General features: G+C 45.0%; 1 protein-coding gene across 2 annotated transcripts in view; it reads right to left on the reverse strand.

Annotated features, from left to right (window-relative positions):
- Window positions 1–20,738, reverse strand: part of LOC141133486 (NXPE family member 3-like) — a 240,759-nt gene that overhangs the window by 189,366 nt on the left and 30,655 nt on the right. Inside the window, exon 1 of one of the 2 annotated variants that reach the window (XM_073622881.1) lies at window positions 11,558–11,844. The exons of the other annotated variant lie outside the window; for it this stretch is intronic. Within the exon in view, the coding sequence (XP_073478982.1) occupies window positions 11,558–11,737 (180 nt within the window). The 5' untranslated portion in view covers window positions 11,738–11,844. Of the gene's footprint in view, window positions 1–11,557; window positions 11,845–20,738 lie in introns of those variants that run through there. 2 annotated transcript variants of the gene reach the window in all.

Consider the following 20,738-nt stretch of genomic DNA (forward strand, 5'->3'; position numbering starts at 1 on the left):
TTTCATGTGTCTTGCACTGAGGAGAGGCTTCCATCGGGCCACTCTGCCATAAAGCCCCGACTGGTGGAGGGCTGCAATGATGGTTGCCTTTCTACAACTTTCTCCCATCTCCTGGATGCATCTCTGGAGCTCAGCCACAGTGATCCTTGGGTTCTTCTTTACCTCTCTCACCAAGGCTCTTCTCCCCCGATGGCTCAGTTTGGCCAGACGGCCAGCTCTAGGAAGGGTTCTGGTCATCCCAAACGTCTTCCATTTAAGGATTATGGAGGCCACTATGCTCTTAGGAACCTTAAGTGCAGCAGAAATTTTTTTGTAACCTTGGCCAGATCTGTGCCTTGCCACAATTCTGTCTCTGAGATCTTCAGGCAGTTCCTTTGACCTCATGATTCTCATTTGCTCTGACATGCACTGTGAGCTGTAAGGTCTTATATAGACAGGTGTGTGGCTTTCCTAATCAAGTTCAATCAGTATAATCAAACACAGCTGGACTCAAATGAAGGTGTAGAACCATCTCAAGGATGATCAGAAGAAATGGACAGCACCTGAGTTAAATATATGAGTGTCACAGCAAAGGGTCTGAATACTTAGAACCATGTGATATTTCAGTTTTTCTTTTTTTAATAAATCTGCAAAAATGGCAACAATTCTGTGTTTTTCTGTCAATATGGGGTGCTGTGTGTTTTAGCAAATTATTTTAGCAAATGGCTGCAATATAACAAAGAGTGAAAAATTTAAGGGGGTCTGAATATTTTCCGTCCCCACTGTATATATATATATATATATATATATATATATATATAGAAAAAACACATGGAACGATGCTTGATGCCAAAAAGTGTCCTTTTACTGAAAAGTTAATCCATTAATTGTTTCAAAATACCGGTGAAAGTATTAACAAGTATCGTTGTGAATTGGAGACCAGAAAACGCAGTAAATTTGATCGGGATATTGAGGATTATGAGAGGAACCAGGTGTACCGATGGCCACGTCCATACAACCGACGAGGTCGCAGCGACTATGGAAGCCATAGGAGAGAGATATCTGACAACTCTTCAGCCAATACAGATACCGATTCCTCATCCAATTTTTTACAAGCAGATCGCAGAGAACGGTCTACCACTCGGATGCAAACCAGGTCCCGCTACAACAGAGAAGAAAGCCACGACAGATATCGCAATACACGAGGCAACCGCGGCCGACCAAGGGAGACCTAGTTCATAATATCTCCAGGCGGGTCCTTTCACCGGATGAGGTAGGACTTTTTAACCGTGGTTTATCTTACTGTCCTAAAAGTCACCTAGATCCATTTCAGTTAGATCAAGATCTGTATCGCCTATTTCGCAATATTAGATGGAAGGTCCATTTTCTTCACAAACCATTTGTTCATAATGACATACCTGAAGGGAGACTAAGCAGTAAAAGTCTAGGACTGGTAATGAAATCTAAATCCGTCCCCCCTACCACTTATGTCCCTGTTGAGATGTTTGTACAGGAGGTTACCCGAGATGTGAAACGTTTGTTGAAACAAGTGGACTTTAAAGATCATGTACCTAACAATCTGTCTCCTCATGAAAGAGTGACATTACGGGAATTAACCAAACGGAATGATATTATTTGCAAACCTGCTGATAAAGGGGGTTCGGTAGTCATTATGGACCCCCAGGCTTATGAGAATGAGATCAGGCGACAATTGGATGACGACACAGTATACAAACCTCTACAATCAGATCCCACATGGAGTATTAGAAAGATCTTGGAGAGTATTGTGAAACCGGCATTTAAAGAAGGATTAATTTCACACGATTTATGCGAATTTTTGTTACCAACACATACCCGCATTCCGGTCTTGTATATACTCCCCAAGATCCATAAGGACAAACATTCCCCACCGGGACGCCCGATTGTATCGGGGAGGGATTCGATTTTTGTACCCACGGCCAAGTTACTGGATAAAGTACTATCACCCTTGGTTAAGGCCACTCCATCTTACATCAAGGACTCTGGTGACTTTCTGACCAAAATCAGGGACTTACCACAAATCCAGAATGAATATATCCTTGTCACTTGGGATGTAACAAGTCTATATACATCGATTCCTCATGTGGCTGGCATTGAGGCAGCGCTAAGCCTAATTAGGAAATGTCAGGAGTACTCAGAAGCTCAAATCATTTTTTTTGAGAAACTGTTTAGATTGATTTTGTACAATAACTATTTTCTCTTTAAGGACCGGTACTATGTGCAATTGACGGGGGTAGCCATGGGTTCTAATGTTGCCCCGCCATATGCTTGTTCATTTATGCATGATTTTGAGCAAAAACATATTTTTGTGAATGATCTGTTTCGGGAACATTGCGCCACCTGGTGGCGTTATATAGATGACATTTTTGTCATATGTCGGGGCAACATTGAATCACTCAAAATGTTTGATGAGATGATCAATAGTATTTCACCAGAGATCCAGTTCAAGATTCATATTGGTGGAGATTCGGTCCCCTTTCTAGATATACGGGCATATATAAAACAGGGACGGATTGAAACTGACATGTACACGAAACCTACAGATAGGAATCAGCTATTGAGATATGACAGCTATCATCCCCCTCATGTCTTTAGTTCTATTATCAGAAGCCAGCTTCTCAGAGTGACGCGAATAGTGAGTGATACTACAGTTAAAAATGAAAGATTAGATGAAATGTGCTGCAAATTTAAGGAGCGGGGCTACCCAGAAAACATAATCCGACACGAATTAAATAAGATTTTGAATCCTATTGAAATTCCCAATAGGAAAAGATACTCAGTTGACAAACCTCGAATTCCATTTGTCTTCCAGTTTAACAGTTATAGCGAGAGGATCTTTAATGTATTAAGAAAACATTGGACGATATTGAAACGATCCTATCCTCATATAGAGGAGTTTCAGTTAACTCCGATGAAGGCATATCGGCGCAATAAAACCTTGCGCGACCTCTTAGTGCGATCCGAATTTAAACCAGAGAGGCAGGATGAGAAAAAGATGACCTTTCTTGGCAGTAAAAGAAAAGGCTGTTACCCCTGTCTCAATTGCATTCAATGCAATTTAGTTATCAAAGGGAATAACTTTTCTCATCCTAGGACTAATAAGAAAATAATCATTAACGGTTTTTACACCTGTCAGTCATCATATGTAATTTACATTCTCACATGCCCCTGTAATCTCCTTTACGTGGGGGAAACCACCCAAAAAATTAAAGACCGTATCGCACAACACCGTAGTACAATTAGACATCCTCAATCAAGTTTACCTGTATCGCGTCACTTCTCAGAAATGGGCCACAAAGACACAGATCTACGCTTTATGGTTTTAGAAGAGATTCCCCATGACAAAAGAGGGGGTGATAGGATTTTGAAACTAAAAAGACGTGAAGTTTGGTGGATCAACAAATTACAGTCCCTGTACCCTGATGGTATGAACAGGGACTATGATTTGTTTCTGTTTGTTTAAAAATTTATAGTACAAGATTGATTAGAGGTATGACTATTTTTGAATATGTTATATTTTCTTTAGATTGATCACAAAAGGCTCCCGTTGGAAATACTAGATAGCAGAATATCAACTGGAATCCATGAAGAAACTTGAGACATGTATAGAAATAGCAACATATGTATATTCATGAGAAATATTTACAAAACACCGAGCTAATTGAATGAGATAATATAATTGGTTCATAAGTGATATGATGAGGATATTTGAGATGTAATATGATGAACCTATCTTGTAGATTATCCCCTATTGGGGAATTTAGGATGGTTTTAGGGTAGTAGGTTTATTTAATAGGGTTAAATTTGGAATGGTTTTAGGTGTTTTGTATAGGATAATTAATTATGTGACAGGTGTGTATCAGACTGGGTGTGGATAAAGGAACACAGTGTGGTTTAGCCTTTCACACACAGCCTGAAAAGCCTGACGAAGAGCGAGTTGTGCTCGGAACTGTACAGTGGCTTGCTTAAGTATTTTGAAACAATTAATGGATTAACTTTTCAGTAAAAGGACACTTTTTGGCATCAAGCATCGTTCCATGTGTTTTTTCTATCATTTATGGTGGAGTTTTGGGAGTCCACCTTGACGGTGCTTTGATTGAACAAGGACTTCAAGATAAGAGGGTAACCCACCTGATGTTCATATATATATATATATATATATATATATATATATATATACTGTATTTATCGGCGTATAACACGCACTTTTTTCCCCTTAAAATCAGGGGAAAATCGTGGGTGCGTGTTATACGCCGATCCCCACTGTCTGTGTGTCAAAAAAGAGCGATCGCCGCCGAAAAAGAGCGAGCGTCGCAAAAAAACCCGAGCGCCGCCGGAAAAATACAAGCACCGCCGGAAAAGACCGAGCCTAGTGCTCGGCTCCACTCGCAGTCACGCCGTCCCGCCTCCCTGCTGTCTCTGAAAGGATGAGGAGCGAGTGCTGTTGAAAAGGACCGAGCCGAGTGCTCGGCTCCGCTCGCAGTCCCATCCAGCTCCTTTGATGGACATAACACTCCGTCCAATGGCAGGACTGGGCGGGACTGCGAGCGGAGCCGAACCAAGTACACAGTATACTCGGCTCGGTCTTTTTCGGAAGCGCTCGCTTCTCATCCTCAGCAGGGAGGCGGGGCAGCGTGACGAGCTGCCCCGCAGCTTTAAATGGCGCAAACGGCAGGCTGCATTGGGCAATACTGCATTGGGCAAGGCTGCACTGGGCAAGGCTGCACTGGGCAAGACTGCACTGGGCAAGGCTGCACTGGGCAAGGCTGCACTGGGCAAGACTGCACTGGGCAAGGCTGCATATGACAATGGGCAAGGTTGCATATGACAATGGGCAAGGCTGCACTGGGCAGGGCTGCATATGACAATGGGCAAGGCTGCAAACGGCACTGGGCAAGCTGCAAATGGACACTGATCATTCTGCAATGATGGACAAGGCTACAGATGAACACTGATAAGGCTGCATTGATGGGCATTTAAATGTAAGTTTTTTTTCCTTAAACTTCCCTCCTAAAAGTTTTTTCCCTTAAAATGCCCTCCTAAACTTGGGGTGCGTGTTATACGCCGGCGCGTGTTATACGCCGATAAATACGGTATGTATATATGTATTTTTATATGTATATTTTTTGTATGTATGTATGTATATGTATGTATATGTGAGTACAGGTGTATATGTATGTGTGTATGTGTATGTATATGTATGTATATGTGAGTACAGGTGTATATGTATGTGTATATGTGTATATATATATAGGACGTGATGTCATCATACGGAAATGATGCAAGATGTGGGAGGTGACGCATCCTTCAGGCCATCATTCCTCCGCCACCAGGAAGTAGTAGTACACACCGATTCACTCTGCATCTACTGGCCCGATCGGTTCCCAGTGGCGGCTCCTAATTCAAATTGATGACAAGCCTGGACTGTTGCACAGTGTTTCAGTGCCTTTCACCCTACTAACTTTGTCAGTAACCTTCTTTAAGTGGAATAAAAGTTGTTTTAATGCTACATTTGGTGCTGTGTATCTCTCTCTCCTCCCCTGTCTCTGAAACTGGCCCACTGAGCCATCAGCCCACTGGGAATCTCCCGGTAGTCCCGTTAGCCAGTCCATCCCTGATGGGAAGGCACTGAGGCAACGAGCAAGAGGGGGGGGAGTGCTGCTGAGGAGAAGGGGTGAAGTTTGCACCAACTACCCATTCCAGCTTCTGGTGCTCAGTACCCTTCAGGCTCGATTCACACCTATGCATGTTGCTTTTGGGCGTTTTTGGAGGTTTTTTTTTCATGCTTGCCACATTTTTGAGCAGCGTTTTTGCGGCGTTTTTGCCGCGATTTGCGTTTTTGCGTTTTGTGTTTTTTTTTTTTTTACAATTTTTTTTTTTACAGTCTAAAAAAAAATAAAAAAAAAAAAAAAAACCGGCAAAAACGCATCAAAAACGCTGCAAAAACGCTGCAAAAACGGTGCACTTGCGTTTTTGATGCTTGTCCATTGAATTCTATTACATGCAAAACGCTGCATTTTGCATGAAAAAAAGTCCCTGACCCTTTCCAAAAATGCAGAGAAACAAAAAGGCATTAATGTGAACATGTTCCATAGGAACCCATGTTAAAAAATTCCCGTGCATTTCTGCAAAATGCATCAAAAAACGCGCTAGTGTGAATGGAGCCTAAGTCTGAATTTGGCTCCAAGGGAGGGGGCGGAATCACCCCAGTTAGGAGTTAGTTTGAGGTGTTCCTAAGATCCTGATACGATTGGGTTCTTTTGAAGGTTATCCATGCTTCCCAGGTATCTGTGAATTTGGAGATATTATCCAAGGTAGTATAAATCAGCTCCTCCATCTCAGCAATGCAATTTATTCTGTTAAGCCATTCAGGGATAGAAGGCAGGGATGTGGACCGCCAGTGGATCGGTACACAAATCCTTGCAGCGTTGATCATGTGCATGGCAACCGACTTGTAATATCGTTTTTTAGGGGGTTTAGCGAAATGTCAGAGATATTGTGCAGGGCAAAAGTCCAGCAGAAGCAGTGTCACTTGTTTGGTTAGTTTGTGTACTTTGCGCCAGAATGGCTGGAGAATCGGGCAATCCCACCAAATATGGAGGAGTGTGCCCGGTTCTGTACCACACCGCCAGCAGCAATCAGAGACAAAGGGGGAGAATTTATGTATCAGGTCTTGCGTTCTGTACCAGCGAGTTTTCAGTTTATATCCATTCTCTTGAACAGAAACATTTAGGGACCCTTTATGGATGTATAGATGGATGTGGTCCCAGCTCTCCTCGTCTATCTCAGATTCCAGGGCAGATTCCTAGTAGGCATGTTCCGAGTGTAAGAGTGTGGAAGATTCTTCGAATAACGACGGATAGAGCGTGGAGATGACATGACATTGGGGGGGTCGAACAAGTGCATAGCGACTCCAAGGTTGTGGGGAGCTTTGTAAAACCTTGCTTGTGGGACGGGTTCTCTAGGAAATGTTTAAGCTGGATATAGGGCCAGAACGGGAATGTACCTGTGTTAGAGAGTTTAGCAAAATCAGTTTGTCATAGGAAGTGACCTCTTTGGAAGAAGTGTGTTCTGCCCTCACAATGTGTTCAAAGTACAAGGCTTGGCAGACAAACAGCTTCCCAATAAAGACTCAGGAGGAAGGGCTAATAGTTGTAATCTTTACTGAGAATAAGTTTTTTGTAAAAAGACTTATGCTTCCACGGCCAGTATTAAGAAATAGTGGAGGTCTTTAACATGCTTCCTTCATCACTGTAGAAAGATTATCTGCTGGGCAGGAAGTGGGTGTAATATACTACACTTCCTGTTAATAATGGATGCCAAATTAAAGCAACAGTACGATCAGTAAATATATACCTTATAATGATCAGAACAAAGTGTTTGGCTAACATTTCCGTGTGTGGCCACTCGGCTTTCAGGAAGGCTTCTGAGAGTCCTGGGGGAAAGTCAGGGTTACCTCTCACTGGAGTGATGGGGCAGAGTTTAGCTGAGACTGCATGTATATTACATGCCCTGTCAAATTCGTGTAGGGTAGCTCCTACTAGGGGATGGGTTGAAGCTTGTGGAGAAATGTGTCTTCTAGAGAGCCAGGGAGCATGACATAGATCTGAGTTTGTCATCAGATATTCTAAGGAGATTCATGATGTCATTCATTTATTTGCATCAGGGCTCTTCACGTTAGCGCCACTATTCATTCGCATACTCTTTAAGGTTTGAATTTGGATCACACAATTTAATTTTTTTCAAGTGGCAGCTGTAGGATTGATTTATTACATTCCCTAGAGCGCAGTAGTGGTATCACAAGTATAGGCGGATTCACTTGGAAACCAACAGTTTGCACATTGTTGCTATAATGTTTGGTTAATCGTTGCGCCATCTCTTAATTTTTTTCAACATGGAACAGGGAGAGGGTAACAGGAGACAAGGGGAACAGGTGGAAAGGATAAGGCTGCAGGGCAGGGGTTCAGGAACGGATACAGGGGCACAGGATAACAGGAACACAGAATACAGAATCAGGATCAGGATACAGGATAACAGGTTAGCAAACACAGGTCAGGGCTCAAGGAACAATACCAAGGCAAATGTGTGCAGCATCTGCCGGGTATAAATACAGTGGGGCAAAAAAGTATTTAGTCAGCCACCAATTGTGCAAGTTCTCCCACTTACAGTAGGTGACAGCGATAATGTGTCAATCTCGCCGCAGTTATCGGCGAGATTTGACACCTGCGAGCCCCGTCGCGGGAGCCAGCGCCGAGATGGCTCACTCATCGGGAAAGGAAAACTTTTTTTTCCTTTTGCGATGAGCGACAGGCAGTGCTGACAGCTGTCTGGTATGAATCCTGAGGGGGAACGCCGCGCCAAATTTTAAATGAAAAAAAACGGCGTGGGTTCCCCCCCAGGGGCATACCAGGCCCTTAGGTCTGATATGGATTGTAAGGGGAACCCTCTATGCCGAAAAAAATCAGCTTGGGGGTCCCCCCAAAATCCATACCAGACCCTTATCCGAGCACGCAGCCCGGCCGGTCAGGAAAGGGGGTGGGGACCAGCGAGGGCCCCCCTTCTGAGCCTTACCAGGCCGCATGCCCTCAACATGGGGGGGTGGGTGCCTTGGGGGAGGGGGCGCCCTGTGGGCCCCCCCACCCCTAAGCACCTTGTCCCCATGTTGATGAGGACAAGGGCCTCTTCCCAACAACCCTGGCCGTTGGTTGTCAGGGTCTGCGGGTAGAGGGCTTATCAGAATCCGGGAGCCCCCTTTAATAAGGGGGCCCCCCAGATCCCGGCCCCCCACCCTATGTGAATGAGTATGGGGTACATCGTACTCCTACCCATTCACCTAGGGAAAAAAGTGTCAATATAAAAAAACACAGTACACAGGTTTTAAGAGTAATTTATTAAGCAGCTCCGGGGACTTCTTCCGACTTCGGGGGGGGTGTCTTCTTCCGACTTCTCCCGGTGTTCTGGCCTCTTCTCCTGGTGTTCCGCCTCTTCTCCCGGGCCCTTCCGCTATCTTCTTCCAGCTCTTTTGCCAGCGCGGGCCTGGTCTGCTGCCGCTGTCTTGTCGCTGCTGTCTTGTCGCTTCTTCTCTTCTTCTCTTCTTCCGATGTTGACACGACGCTCTCTCCAGCTGGAATGCTGTGTGTGAGCTGTTGAGCCATTTATATAGGAGGTGACCCCGCCCCCTTGTGATGTCACTGTCCCAGCATGTGCAGGGAGATGAGGCAGATGGGTTAAACACAGGATAGGCAGAAAGTGGAAACAGGATACTGATATTTAGTTGGTAGTAGGGTATATTGGCCTGTGACTGTGGTTACCGTGGGTGATGGAAAAGAGACCACTGAGCACGCAGGTCTCTGGCAGCAGGAATGGGCTGCTGGAATCTGACTGAGGCTGAGTGTAATAGATCTGACCATGCCTGTAGTAAAGGTTGAACAAAATTTGGCTCACATACTGCCTGTCTAACCAGGGACTGCACTGCATTAATACACTCTGAAAACGCCTGCTGAGAACATGAGGAATAATGCTCAAAGAAAGAAACCAGGTCATCCTCCAATAACCACACCAGAGACTCAACCTGATCAAAACTGAAGGGGGGAGAAAAATCATCACTGCCCTTTGGAGTTCTGGACAAGGCTAGCTCTGCACACACCTGAATCAGAGGCTGAACATCCCCAAACAGCATATGGCCCTGATCAACTAGGGAATGACCCAGTCTGATACATTCTAGTAGCTGGTCACTGGTCCACTCCTTCAATATCTGGTGGCAATATTCACCATCCTCTGTCTCCAGCAGAGAATAATAAACAACTTCCTCAAGATGCATTTTCATCAGATGAAACCAAAATGGTATTATCATGTCATGAACTGGTGCGATCAGAACTGTGTCGACTGCAACAGAGTGAACCAAACACGTGTAAAGTGAAAAGTAATATAATTCATTATAAGAAAAGTAAACGCAACTCAAATAAAACAAACAGTAATTAACCAGCAACCAACTCCAGTGACACACACAAGTAACTGCCTAAACCAAGAGTATATACAGGTGTAAGATGTAATCATAATCATACACAAGCCAGGGTCATACACAGGAGATCGAGCAGATTGGGCTGGGAACAAGACAGGACAGGGAGGGGGTAACAGGAGACAGGGGGGGACAGATGGAAGGGATCAGGCTGCAGGGCAGGGGTTCAGAAACGGATACAGGTTCACAGGATAACATGAACACAGGATACAGAATCAGGATACAGGATAACAGGTTGTTGAACACAGGTTAGGGCTCAAGGAAAAATGCCAAGGCAAATGTGTGCAGCATCTGTCGGGTATAAATACAGGAAAAATCGCTCCGCAAATACTGTGTGGACAAAAAAAAGAAACACCCACCCTTTTAATCTGTAGGGCCTTTGCTTTAAAAAAATATATAATGTTTGGGGGTTCAAAGTAATTTTCTTGCAAAAAAAAATATTTTTTCATGTAAACAAAAAGTGTCAGAAAGGGCTTTGTCTTCAAGTGGTTAGAAGAGTGGGTGATGTGTGACATAAGCTTCTAAATGTTGTGCATAAAATGCCAGGACAGTTCAACCCCCCCCCCCCCCAATGACCCCATTTTGGAAAGTAGACACCCCAAGCTATTTGCTGAGAGGCATGTCGAGTCCATGGAATATTTTATATTTTGACACAAGTTGCGGGATAATGACAAACTTTTGAAAAAAGAAAAAAAATAAATTTTTCTTTACTTTCTTCATTTTCAAAAACAAATGAGAGCTACAAAATACTCACCATGCCTCTCAGCAAATAGCTTGGGATGTCTACTTTCCAAAATGGGGTCATTTGGGGGGGTTTTGTGCCATCTGGGCATTTTATGGCCTTCAAAACTGTGATAGGTAGTGAGGAGTGAAATCAAAAATTTACGCCCTTAGAAATCCTGCAGGCGGTGCTTGGTTTTCGGGGTCATATGGGGGGGGGGGTTGTACTGACCTGCCATTTTAGCACCTCAAGAAATGAGATAGGCAGTCATAAACTAAAAGCTGCGTAAATTCCATAAAATGTACCCTACTTTGTAGACGCTATAACTTTTGCGCAAACCAATAAATATACGCTTATTGACATTTTTTTTTTTACCAAAGACATGTGGCTGAATACATTTTGGCCTAAATGTTTGACTAAAATTGAGTTTATTAATTTTTTTTTATAACAAAAAGTAGCAAATATAATTTTTTTTCAAAATTTTCAGTCTTTTTCCGTTTATATTGCAAAAAATAAAAATCACTGAGGCAATCAAATGCCATCAAAAGAAAGCTCTATTTGTGGGAAAAAAAAGGACGCAAATTTAGTTTGGGTACAAGATTGCATGACCGCGAAATTACCAGTTAAAACAGCGCAGTGCCAAATTGTAAAAAGTCCTCTGGTCATTGAGCTACCAAATGGTCCGGGACTGAAGTGGTTAAAGAAAAATCATTCTATCATGTCTTTGCCCACCAATATTCCTCCAATACATGGTTAATGGAACAAACTCTTACAAAAGTCAATTAAGCAATTGTACTCACCCCAGAAAAGAAGACAAGACAGCAAAAGACGAATGAGCATTGCCTCCGAGTCATCATCCTTGTAGTTAATGTCACCTGTTGTTCTCTGTTGGATAATGCTATGTACTTGCACACCTGAGCTCCACCTTTGTACTGTACTGGAACTGTAAAAATGTAGCAACCTCCTACTGAGCATTTCATTGAATTTATGTCTTCTTTAAAGTTTTAAAGTTTTAATCAATAAAGACATGAAATAGGTTGGCTTACTATAAATAATATTAACCACTTAAAGAGGATGTAAACCCTCTCTTTAAAAAAAAAAAAAACACAGTGCAGGACATAGGCATAATGAGCTAGTATGCATAGTATACTAGCTCATTATAAATTACTTACCTGAGATCGAAGCCCCCGAAGCGACCCTCGTTCACTTCCTCCATTGCTGACATGTTGACTCGGCGTGTCTTCCGGGTATCGCTGCTCCGGCGCTGTGACTGGCCATAGCAGCGATGACGTCACTCCCGCGCATGCGTGCTGGTGCCGCCACCAACGGCACGATCGCCGTTAGAAATGGTACGCTCAGTGCGCCTGCGCCCGATGTCTACGGCGCATGCGCCGTAGACATCCTGATGCGCCGTAGACATCGTGCTGCTATTTCTGCAAATATCTTCTAAACCTTTTAGGTTTGGGAGATATTTCTTGCACCTACAGGTAAGCCTTAATCTAGGCTTACCTGTAGGTTAAAGTGGTTGTAATGGGTTTACAACCACTTTAAGCCCCGGACCATTTTGCTGGCCAAAGACCAGAGCACTTTTTGCGATTCGGCACTGCGTCGCTTTAACTGACAATTGCGCGGTCGTGCGACGTGGCTCCCAAACAAAATGGATGTCTTTTTTTTCCCCACAAATAGAGCTTTCTTTTGGTGGTATTTGATCACCTCTGCGTTTTTTATTTTTTGCGCTATAAACATCCCCCAAAAAATATATAAAAAAACATTTTTTTTCCTCAGTTTAGGTCGATATGTATTCTTCTACATATTTTTGGTAAAAAAAAATCGCAATAAGCGTTTATTGATTGGTTTGCGCAAAAGAGCGCCTACAAAATAGGGCACTATATTTCCCATGATGCCCAACTGCTTTGCAGAGTGCATGAGCATCATGGGAAATGTAGTTCCAAAACATCTGGGGTGCCAAGGTTCGCCATCAGTGCAATAGGGGATAGTTTTATGGCATTTTTATTAATATTTTTTTTTTTTACTAGTAATGGCGGCGATCTGCGATTTTTATCTTTACTGCGACATTATGGTGGACACGTCGGACAATTTTGGCGCGATTTTGGGACCATTCACATTTGTACAGCAAATAGCGCGATTAAAATTGCATTGATTACTGTGTAAATGTGACTGACAGTGAAGGGGTTAAGTGTGTCCTAGGGATGTGTTCTAACTGTAGAGGGGATGAGCTAGCTGTGACACATCACTGATCTCTGCTCCTGATCACAGGGAGCTATGATCAGTGACACTGTCACTAGGCAGTACGGGGAGATGCTTGTTTACATTAGCATCTCCCCGTTCTTCCTCTCCGTGAGACGAGCGCAGGTATCCCCGCAGACATCGAGTCCACGGGACCCCCCGATCCTACTCATGGAGCTCCCAGCCGGCGCGCGCGCTCTGCCGGCGGCACACACGCGATGGCATGGCGGCAAGTTCAAAGGGACGTACAGGTACGCCCATTTGCCCAGCCGTGCCATTCTGCCGACGTACTTCGGCGTGCGCCGGTCGGGAACAGGTTAATAAAGGCTTGCTGATCAGCGTCCCCCCCCCCAGTTCTCTGACACCCTCCCTTGAATGATATTGAGAAAATCACTGATGTAATAACGTAGCACCAAACCTTGCATTGCCTTCCTGTGAGCCAGGAGTGGTTGACCATGGGGTAGTTCTTGATACTCACAAAAGCAGTGGCGGCCGCTCCATTGGGGGTGGAGGGGCGCCGCCCCCCAAATCCATGCACCCGGCCCGTAATCTACATGCTGGGCGCCGGATGTATGGATTTCAATGGGGTTCTTTTTTTCTTAAGCACATGATTAGAGCCTTAGGCTCTAATTGGCTTCAAAAAAGGATGGGCTCGGGGTGCAGAGCACTGCACCCTGAGCACACCCAGTTGTGTGACATTCGCAAATTAATTTTTTGCTAATGTCTTCCTGCTTCTCCTCCTGGCCAATCAGGAAGCGGGTCCTCAGACCCGATTGGCCAGGGAGTCTTAGGACTCTTATGCCGCGTACACACGAGTAGACTTTTCGTCCAGATTGGTCCGACGGACTATCCGACGGACTTTCACCGGACTTCCAACGGACTTTCCCAACGAACAGACTTGCCTACACACGATCACACCAAAGTCCGACGGATTCGTACGTGATGACGTACGACCGGACTAAAATAAGGAAGTTGATAGCTAGTAGCCAATAGCTGCCCTAGCGTCGGTTTTCCTCCGTCGGACTAGCATACAGACAACCGGACTTTTCGATAGGAACTGGGTCCGGCGGAGTTCCGACGTAAAGATTTGAAGCATGTTCTAAATCTAAAGTCTGTCAGATTTTCGACCTGAAAAAGTCTGCTGCAGGTCCGATGAAGCCCACACACGGTCGAATTGTCCACCAGACTCGGTCGTCGGACCAGTCCGTTCGAAAAGTCCACTCGTGTGTACGCGGCATAAGTTGTGCGCCCCCCTCCAAATATTGAGCACCAGCCGCCACTTCACAGAAGGTGCAGGGATGAATATGTGAAAGACCATGAACCTGAACCCCATCCTTACTTATTAATACTGCCTTGCCACTGGCCAATTTTTATCCAACTCTCATATATACTGTAGGTGTGTCAAAATTTGCCAAAGGGAGGACATTTTTAATCAGCAAGAACAGGCCTAAATGCTAAGACACAAGCAGGTGCTTTCCTAAAATAATTAACAGTGTCATCCCTCATATAATACAGCTGTGTAAAAATTGTTAGTCTGTGTGGCAGGGCCACTGTCGGGGACATGCTGGCCATAGTGCAGCCGAAGCTCCTAGTCAGAGACAGATATGCATGCGCAGACATGCATCTGCCGGGATCAGGCTAATGCCTATGTATGGAAATGCGTGCAGGCGTTAGCCATTGAGGCTGGCACCAAACGCCCTATATAAGGGCAGCAGCTGCATTAGTGCATTGCTGTCTGATCTGCAGCTTTACCCCAGGTACCTGTTCCTGTGATCTCTGCTTGATTCCTGTGTTTGACCCAGTTTATCCTGACCACGCTTGCTCTCCTCCTATCCAGACCTTGGCTTGCCTTAAAGACTTTGTTATATCTTCCATCTGCCTGATATCCTGTTGCCAACCTCTGCCTGCACCTTGACCATTCTCTGCCTGCTTTTTATGCTGATACCTGATCCTCTGTTGCTAACCTGGCTTGTCTGCATCCAGTTATCCATCTGTCCTGCTCTGCATAGTGCCTGGGGACCAGTGGTGTATTTACGTTTTGTGCTGCCCTAGGCCTGACTAAACTCATGCACCCCCCAATTTAAATATCACCCACCCCTTCCTGTCGATGCCACACCCCTTCATGTTTAAGACCTGCCCTGTCATCTGTAAACCACTCCCCTTCCTCTTTAGGCTCCACCTCTTCCTCTCTGTACATTAGGCCTAGGTTCACATTAGGGAGGGTTTGAAATCTGAACGCGCGCATGACACTTTTCTTCATAAGGCAGCATGAACCATACAGGTACCTATGAAAGGTTAAACAATATATACAAGCAGACACTAAGGTGTTAAATGCCATTTTTTACCAGAAGCACCTGCCTGCAGATGTTGAGCTTTAAATAGTCAGGCTGCATTCACACCTGAACGTTTTCAGCTCGTAAAACGCCATCAAAAACGCCTGAAAAACGCCCAACAAGCAAAATCCTATTCATTTAAATGGCCCCTGTTCACATCTGAGCATTTTGTCACCTGTAGTAAAACGCCTGGGGCTGCATTCACACTTGAGTGTATAGTTTTTAGGCAGAAAGTTACGCTATTTTTGCCACGATTTTGTACAGGTCAAAAGGTCACCAATGTAAAAGAAATAAAAACGCCTGTAATCTGCCAAATAAGAAGCTCATGTACTTTTTTGAGCGACAGGCGTTTTGCTTTAGGTGACAGAAAACTCAGATGTGAACAGGGGCCATTGAAATGAATGGGATTTGTCTTGTTGGGCATTTTTAGAGCTGAGGCTGAGAGCAAAAAAAGCCCAAAAATGCTTAGGTGTGAACAGAGCCTGAGCTCAAAAAAGTATATGAACTTCTTTAAAGGCAGATTACAGGCGTTTTTCTGCTTTTTACATTGGTGACCTTTTGACCTGTACAAAATCGTGGCAAATAACGCAGCAAAAATCGTGGTAAAAAAGCGCGACTTTCTGCATGAAAAAAATACGCTCAGGTATGAGTGCAGCCTTAACCATTTAGAGCCCTTTCACATTGAAAGTGCTGAGCGTCGGCAGTAAAGCGGCGCTATTTTTAGCGCCGCTTTACCGTCGTTTTAGCGGGGCGGTTTTAACCCCTGCTAGCGGCCAAAAAAGGGTTAAATCCGCCTGCAAAATGCCACTGCAGCGGTGCTTTGCCGGTGCTGCCCATTGATTTCAATGGGCAGGAACGGTGAATCATCGCTCCTACACCGCTGCAAAGAAGCTGCTGGCAAGACTTTTTGTGACGCCCTGCCAGCGCAGCGCCCCAGTGTGAAAGCACTCGGGCTTTCTTCAGGCGCTATGCAGGCGCTATTTTTAGTGCTGTAGCGCCTGAAAAACGCCTCCAGTGTGAAAGGGGTAAGCAGCAGTGTACACATGTTCATTAAGCCTAGGTTCAGACTGATGTGATGCGGGAACCAGTGCGATTCCAGCGCCAGTTGCCGCATGGTATCTCTCCCATGGGCAGTTCACGCCACCCTCTGCGAACCGCTGTGGGTGTCAATACAATGTTAATGACAGTTTAGTTCACAGATCGCAGTGTGAACTCGCACAGGAATCGGATCGCATAGGGGAGAACACCCATGCGATCTGATTCTAATGCTGGGAAAAACAAGTCCCTGCAATTTTTTTCTGTGCCAATCCAATGCGAGTTCAGCCATACAATTGTATGGCTGAACTCGCATCTCACAGACATCGCATGTGATCGGCACCACAGGTGCGGGTGCGAATCACATGCAATGTCTGTGATCGCACTGGTGTGAACCTGGGCTGAAGCAGAGAAGAAAAGAAAAGCACAGTTCTCCCCCAGCAAGGACACAGAGGGTAAATTATTAGAGATTCTCTATTTCAGATAACAGGGAGATAGGAGAAACAAAGTGGGAAAGTTGGAGCACAGATAAGCAAGTGGCATGAGCTTTGCAAGGAGACACAGTGAGGATCGGTATTTAGGCCCCATGTACACGGGACGCTGCTAAACGTACGTTCAGAGGCAGTTGGATGCTTTTTTCAACTGCCCCTGAACTCATTTAATGTTATCCTATGTGACCATGTACAAAGTCTCGTTTATTGCCGTGTTTAGGCAGTTGCGTTTAACAGCGTTTCTTCGAAAGCAAAAAAATGGGTTCAGATGCAGAAGTTTCCAAAGTTTTAGACGCCAAACGCGTCTAAATGCAGCTCAACACGCGTTTAGTCGCGTTTCGTTTATAGGCGTTTTTCATTTTTGGCAATTTGAAAAAAATATATATATATATATATATATATTTATTTTGAAACGCTTCTAAATGCAAACGCGGCAAAACGCCGCTAAACGCGGCATGTAAATGCACCAAAACGGACGTTTTACACATGGGTTACTATTAGGGATGAGTTGTGAGTTCGAGTCGAACTCATGTTCGACTCGAACATCGGCTGTTCGCCAGTTCGCCGAACAGCGAACAATTTAGGGTGTCCACGGCAAAAGTCGCGGAACACCCTTTAAAAGTCTATGGGAGAAATCAAAAGTGCTAATTTTAAAGGCTTATATGCATGGTATTGTCATAAAAAGTGTTTGGGGACCTGGGTCCTGCCCCAGGGGACATAGATCAATGCAAAAAAAAGTTTTAAAAACGGCTGTTTTTTCGGGAGCAGTGATTTTAATAATGCTTAAAGTGAAACAATAAAAGTGTAATATTCCTTTAAATTTTGTACCTGGGGGGGGTGTCTATAGTATGCCTGTAAAGGGGTGCATGTTTCCCGTGTTTAGAACAGTCTGACAGCAAAATGACATTTCAAAGGAAAAAAAGTCTTTTAAAACTACTCGCGACTATTAATGAATTGTTGGTCCGACAATACACAAAAAAGTTCATTGATAAAAACAGCATGGGATTTCCCCACAGGGGAACCCCGAACCAAAATTTAAAAAAAAAATGGCATGGGGGTCCCCCTAAATTCCATACCAGGCACTTCAGGTCTAGTATGGATATTAAGGGGAACCCCGCACCAAAATTTTTAAAAAAATGGCATGGGGGTCCCCCTCAAAATCCATACCAGACCCTTCAGGTTTGGTATGGATTTTAAGGGGAACCCTGTGCCAAAATAAAAAAAATGGCGTGGGGTCCCCCCAAAAATCCATACCAGACCCATATCCGAGCACGCAACCTGGCAGGCCGCAGTAAAAGATGGGGGGTCGAGAGAGTGCCCCCCTCCTGAACCGTACCAAGCCACATGCCCTCAACATTGGGAGGGTGCTTTGGGGTAGCCCCCCAAAGCACCTTGTCCCCATGTTGATGAGGACAAGGGCCTCATCCCCACAACCCTTGGCCGGTGGTTGTGGGGGTCTGCGGGCGGGGGCCTTATCGGAATCTGGAAGCCCCCTTTAACAAGGGGAGCCGCAGATCCCACACCCCCTATGTGAAATGGTAATGGGGTACAAAAGTACCCCTACCAATTCACAAAAAAAGTGTCAAAAATGTTAAAAATGACAAGAGACAGTTTTTGACAATTCCTTTATTTAAAGTCTTCTTCTTTCCATCTTCTTCGGGTCTTCTTTCTTCTATCTTCCTTTGGTTTCTTCCTCCATCTTCTTCTTCCTCTGGTTCTTCCTTCGATCCTCTGCTTCTTGCTCCGGTGTTCTCGTCCGGCATCTTCCTCCACGGTGTCTTCTTCCCCGATTCGTTCTCGAGCCACTCCGCATCCATGGGAGGCTCCCACTGTGTGGCGCTTCTCGTCTTCTGGCACTTCTTAAATAACGGAGGGCGGGGTCACCCGGTGACCCCGCCCCCCTCTGACGCACGGGGACTTGACGGGGACTCCCCTATAGGTTTCCCCGTGATGTCAGAGGGGGGCGGGGTCACCGTTACGTAACCGGGTGACCCCGCTCCCTCTGACATCATGCAGAAACCTATAGGGAAGTCCCCGTCAAGTCCCCGTGCATCCCCCATGACACCTATCATAGGGAACCCGGATTTTACCCCCGGACTTACGAGTCGTAGATTGAGACAATTAATTACTTTTGAGAAGCAGTCCCTAGGTGAGATTTGGCCCCGAGGAGAGTTCCCATCTGCCACCACTATCTCTAGACTCATTGAACCTCCGTTAGACAGTCTTAGCACTCTCCAGCTTAGACACTTTCTGAAGACTTTTCAGAAGGTCCCCTATGTCCCTCGTGGTCACACTCCACTAGAATCCCTTTGTAAATCTGGGGAACCTATAAGACACACACTCTCATTTATATACAGTCTTCTCACCTGTCAAGGGGAGGACACAATCCCAGAGTTCCTACTGAAATGGGAAAGGGACCTGGAGATTCAGTTTTCCACACAACAAAGGGAGAAGGTCTTGGTTTTGGCACACAAGTCCTCGATTGCGAGCCAGTATCAAGAATCGGGATACAAAATCCTGACCAGGTGGTACAGAGTCCCATACATGTTACATAAAATGAACCCTTCGCTGTCGGATAGGTGTTGGAGATGTGACAGAGAGGTGGGAAGTATTTTACACATCTTTTGGTCGTGTCCGGTCCTGAGACCCTTTTGGGAGGAGGTGACTTCGACTATACAAAGTTTGACCTCGGTCGAACTCAAAGATAACCCAGCTGCATGCCTTCTACACCTAACCGCAAGAAAGATCCGAAAGTACAAGAAAACACTGACCATGCAACTTCTGAATGCAGCGAGAGCATGTATTCCAGCGCTATGGCGAGATCCCCTTCCACCAACCAGGGTCCTTTGGTATTCAAAAGTAAACTGTATCCTGCGTATGGAGGAACTTACTGCAACTCTACTAAACAAGGAGGAACAATTTAATGACAAATGGAGACCCTGGAGATATTTTGTTGGTACTAACACATATCTACAGGAATTGGCTCAAGCACAATCCCCGTCTACCTGAGATGAAAACCACGTAGATCCTATCAAAACGAATACCTGTACACACTCCTATGGGGTCTGGCAGATGGGGCCGATGGGGGGGCGGTGTCGCAGCCATTCCCTTCCAACCTCCTCTTACTTGCCCTCTTCCCATCCTTCCCTCCAAGCCTTCCTGGTCTTTCTTCTACCCCGCTTTCCCTCCTATTTCTATTCTTTCTTCCACTATAGGTTCTTCTGTATTGACCAGCTCACCAAGCAGCCGTGGAGACGGCGTTAACGAATTAAATGAGAAGATATTATTCATGGTGAGCAGGAAATATATACCTGTCTAACATAAAACATACCTGCCTTCAATGGTTTAAACATTGCATTTCATATCAAAAATGTTTAATTTCAGTTTAAGGTTTATGCAAGGAGGCCCATTTGTAGGCAACCTTGATTTATCATATATGGAAAAGTTATATGTTTGGCTAGAACATACTTATAGTACCACACTTGTTTGCTGGATAACCTGATTTTGGTCTACGGATTCAATTCATATGACTCAAAACGTGTTAATGTATGAAAATGTATGACCTGACGTATTCTGGACTATGTATCTATGCCTTCTGTACAAAATAAAGGAATTTAAAAAAAAAAAAAAAAAAAAAAAAAAGTCCCCGTGCATCAGAAGGGGGCGGGGTCACCGGGTGGCCCCGCCCTCCGTTATTTAAGAAGTGTCAGAAGACGAGAAGCGTCGCACAGCGGGTGCCTCCCATGGATGCGGAGCAGCCCGAGAACTAAGCGGGGAAGAAGACACTGTGGAGGAAGATGCCGGACAAGAACACCGGAGCAAGAAGCAGAGGATCGGAGGAAGAACCAGAGGAAGAAGATGGAGGAAGAAACCAA

The sequence above is a fragment of the Aquarana catesbeiana genome, linkage group LG03 (genome assembly GCF_042186555.1).
Source record: "Aquarana catesbeiana isolate 2022-GZ linkage group LG03, ASM4218655v1, whole genome shotgun sequence".
Lineage (NCBI taxonomy): Eukaryota > Metazoa > Chordata > Amphibia > Anura > Ranidae > Aquarana > Aquarana catesbeiana.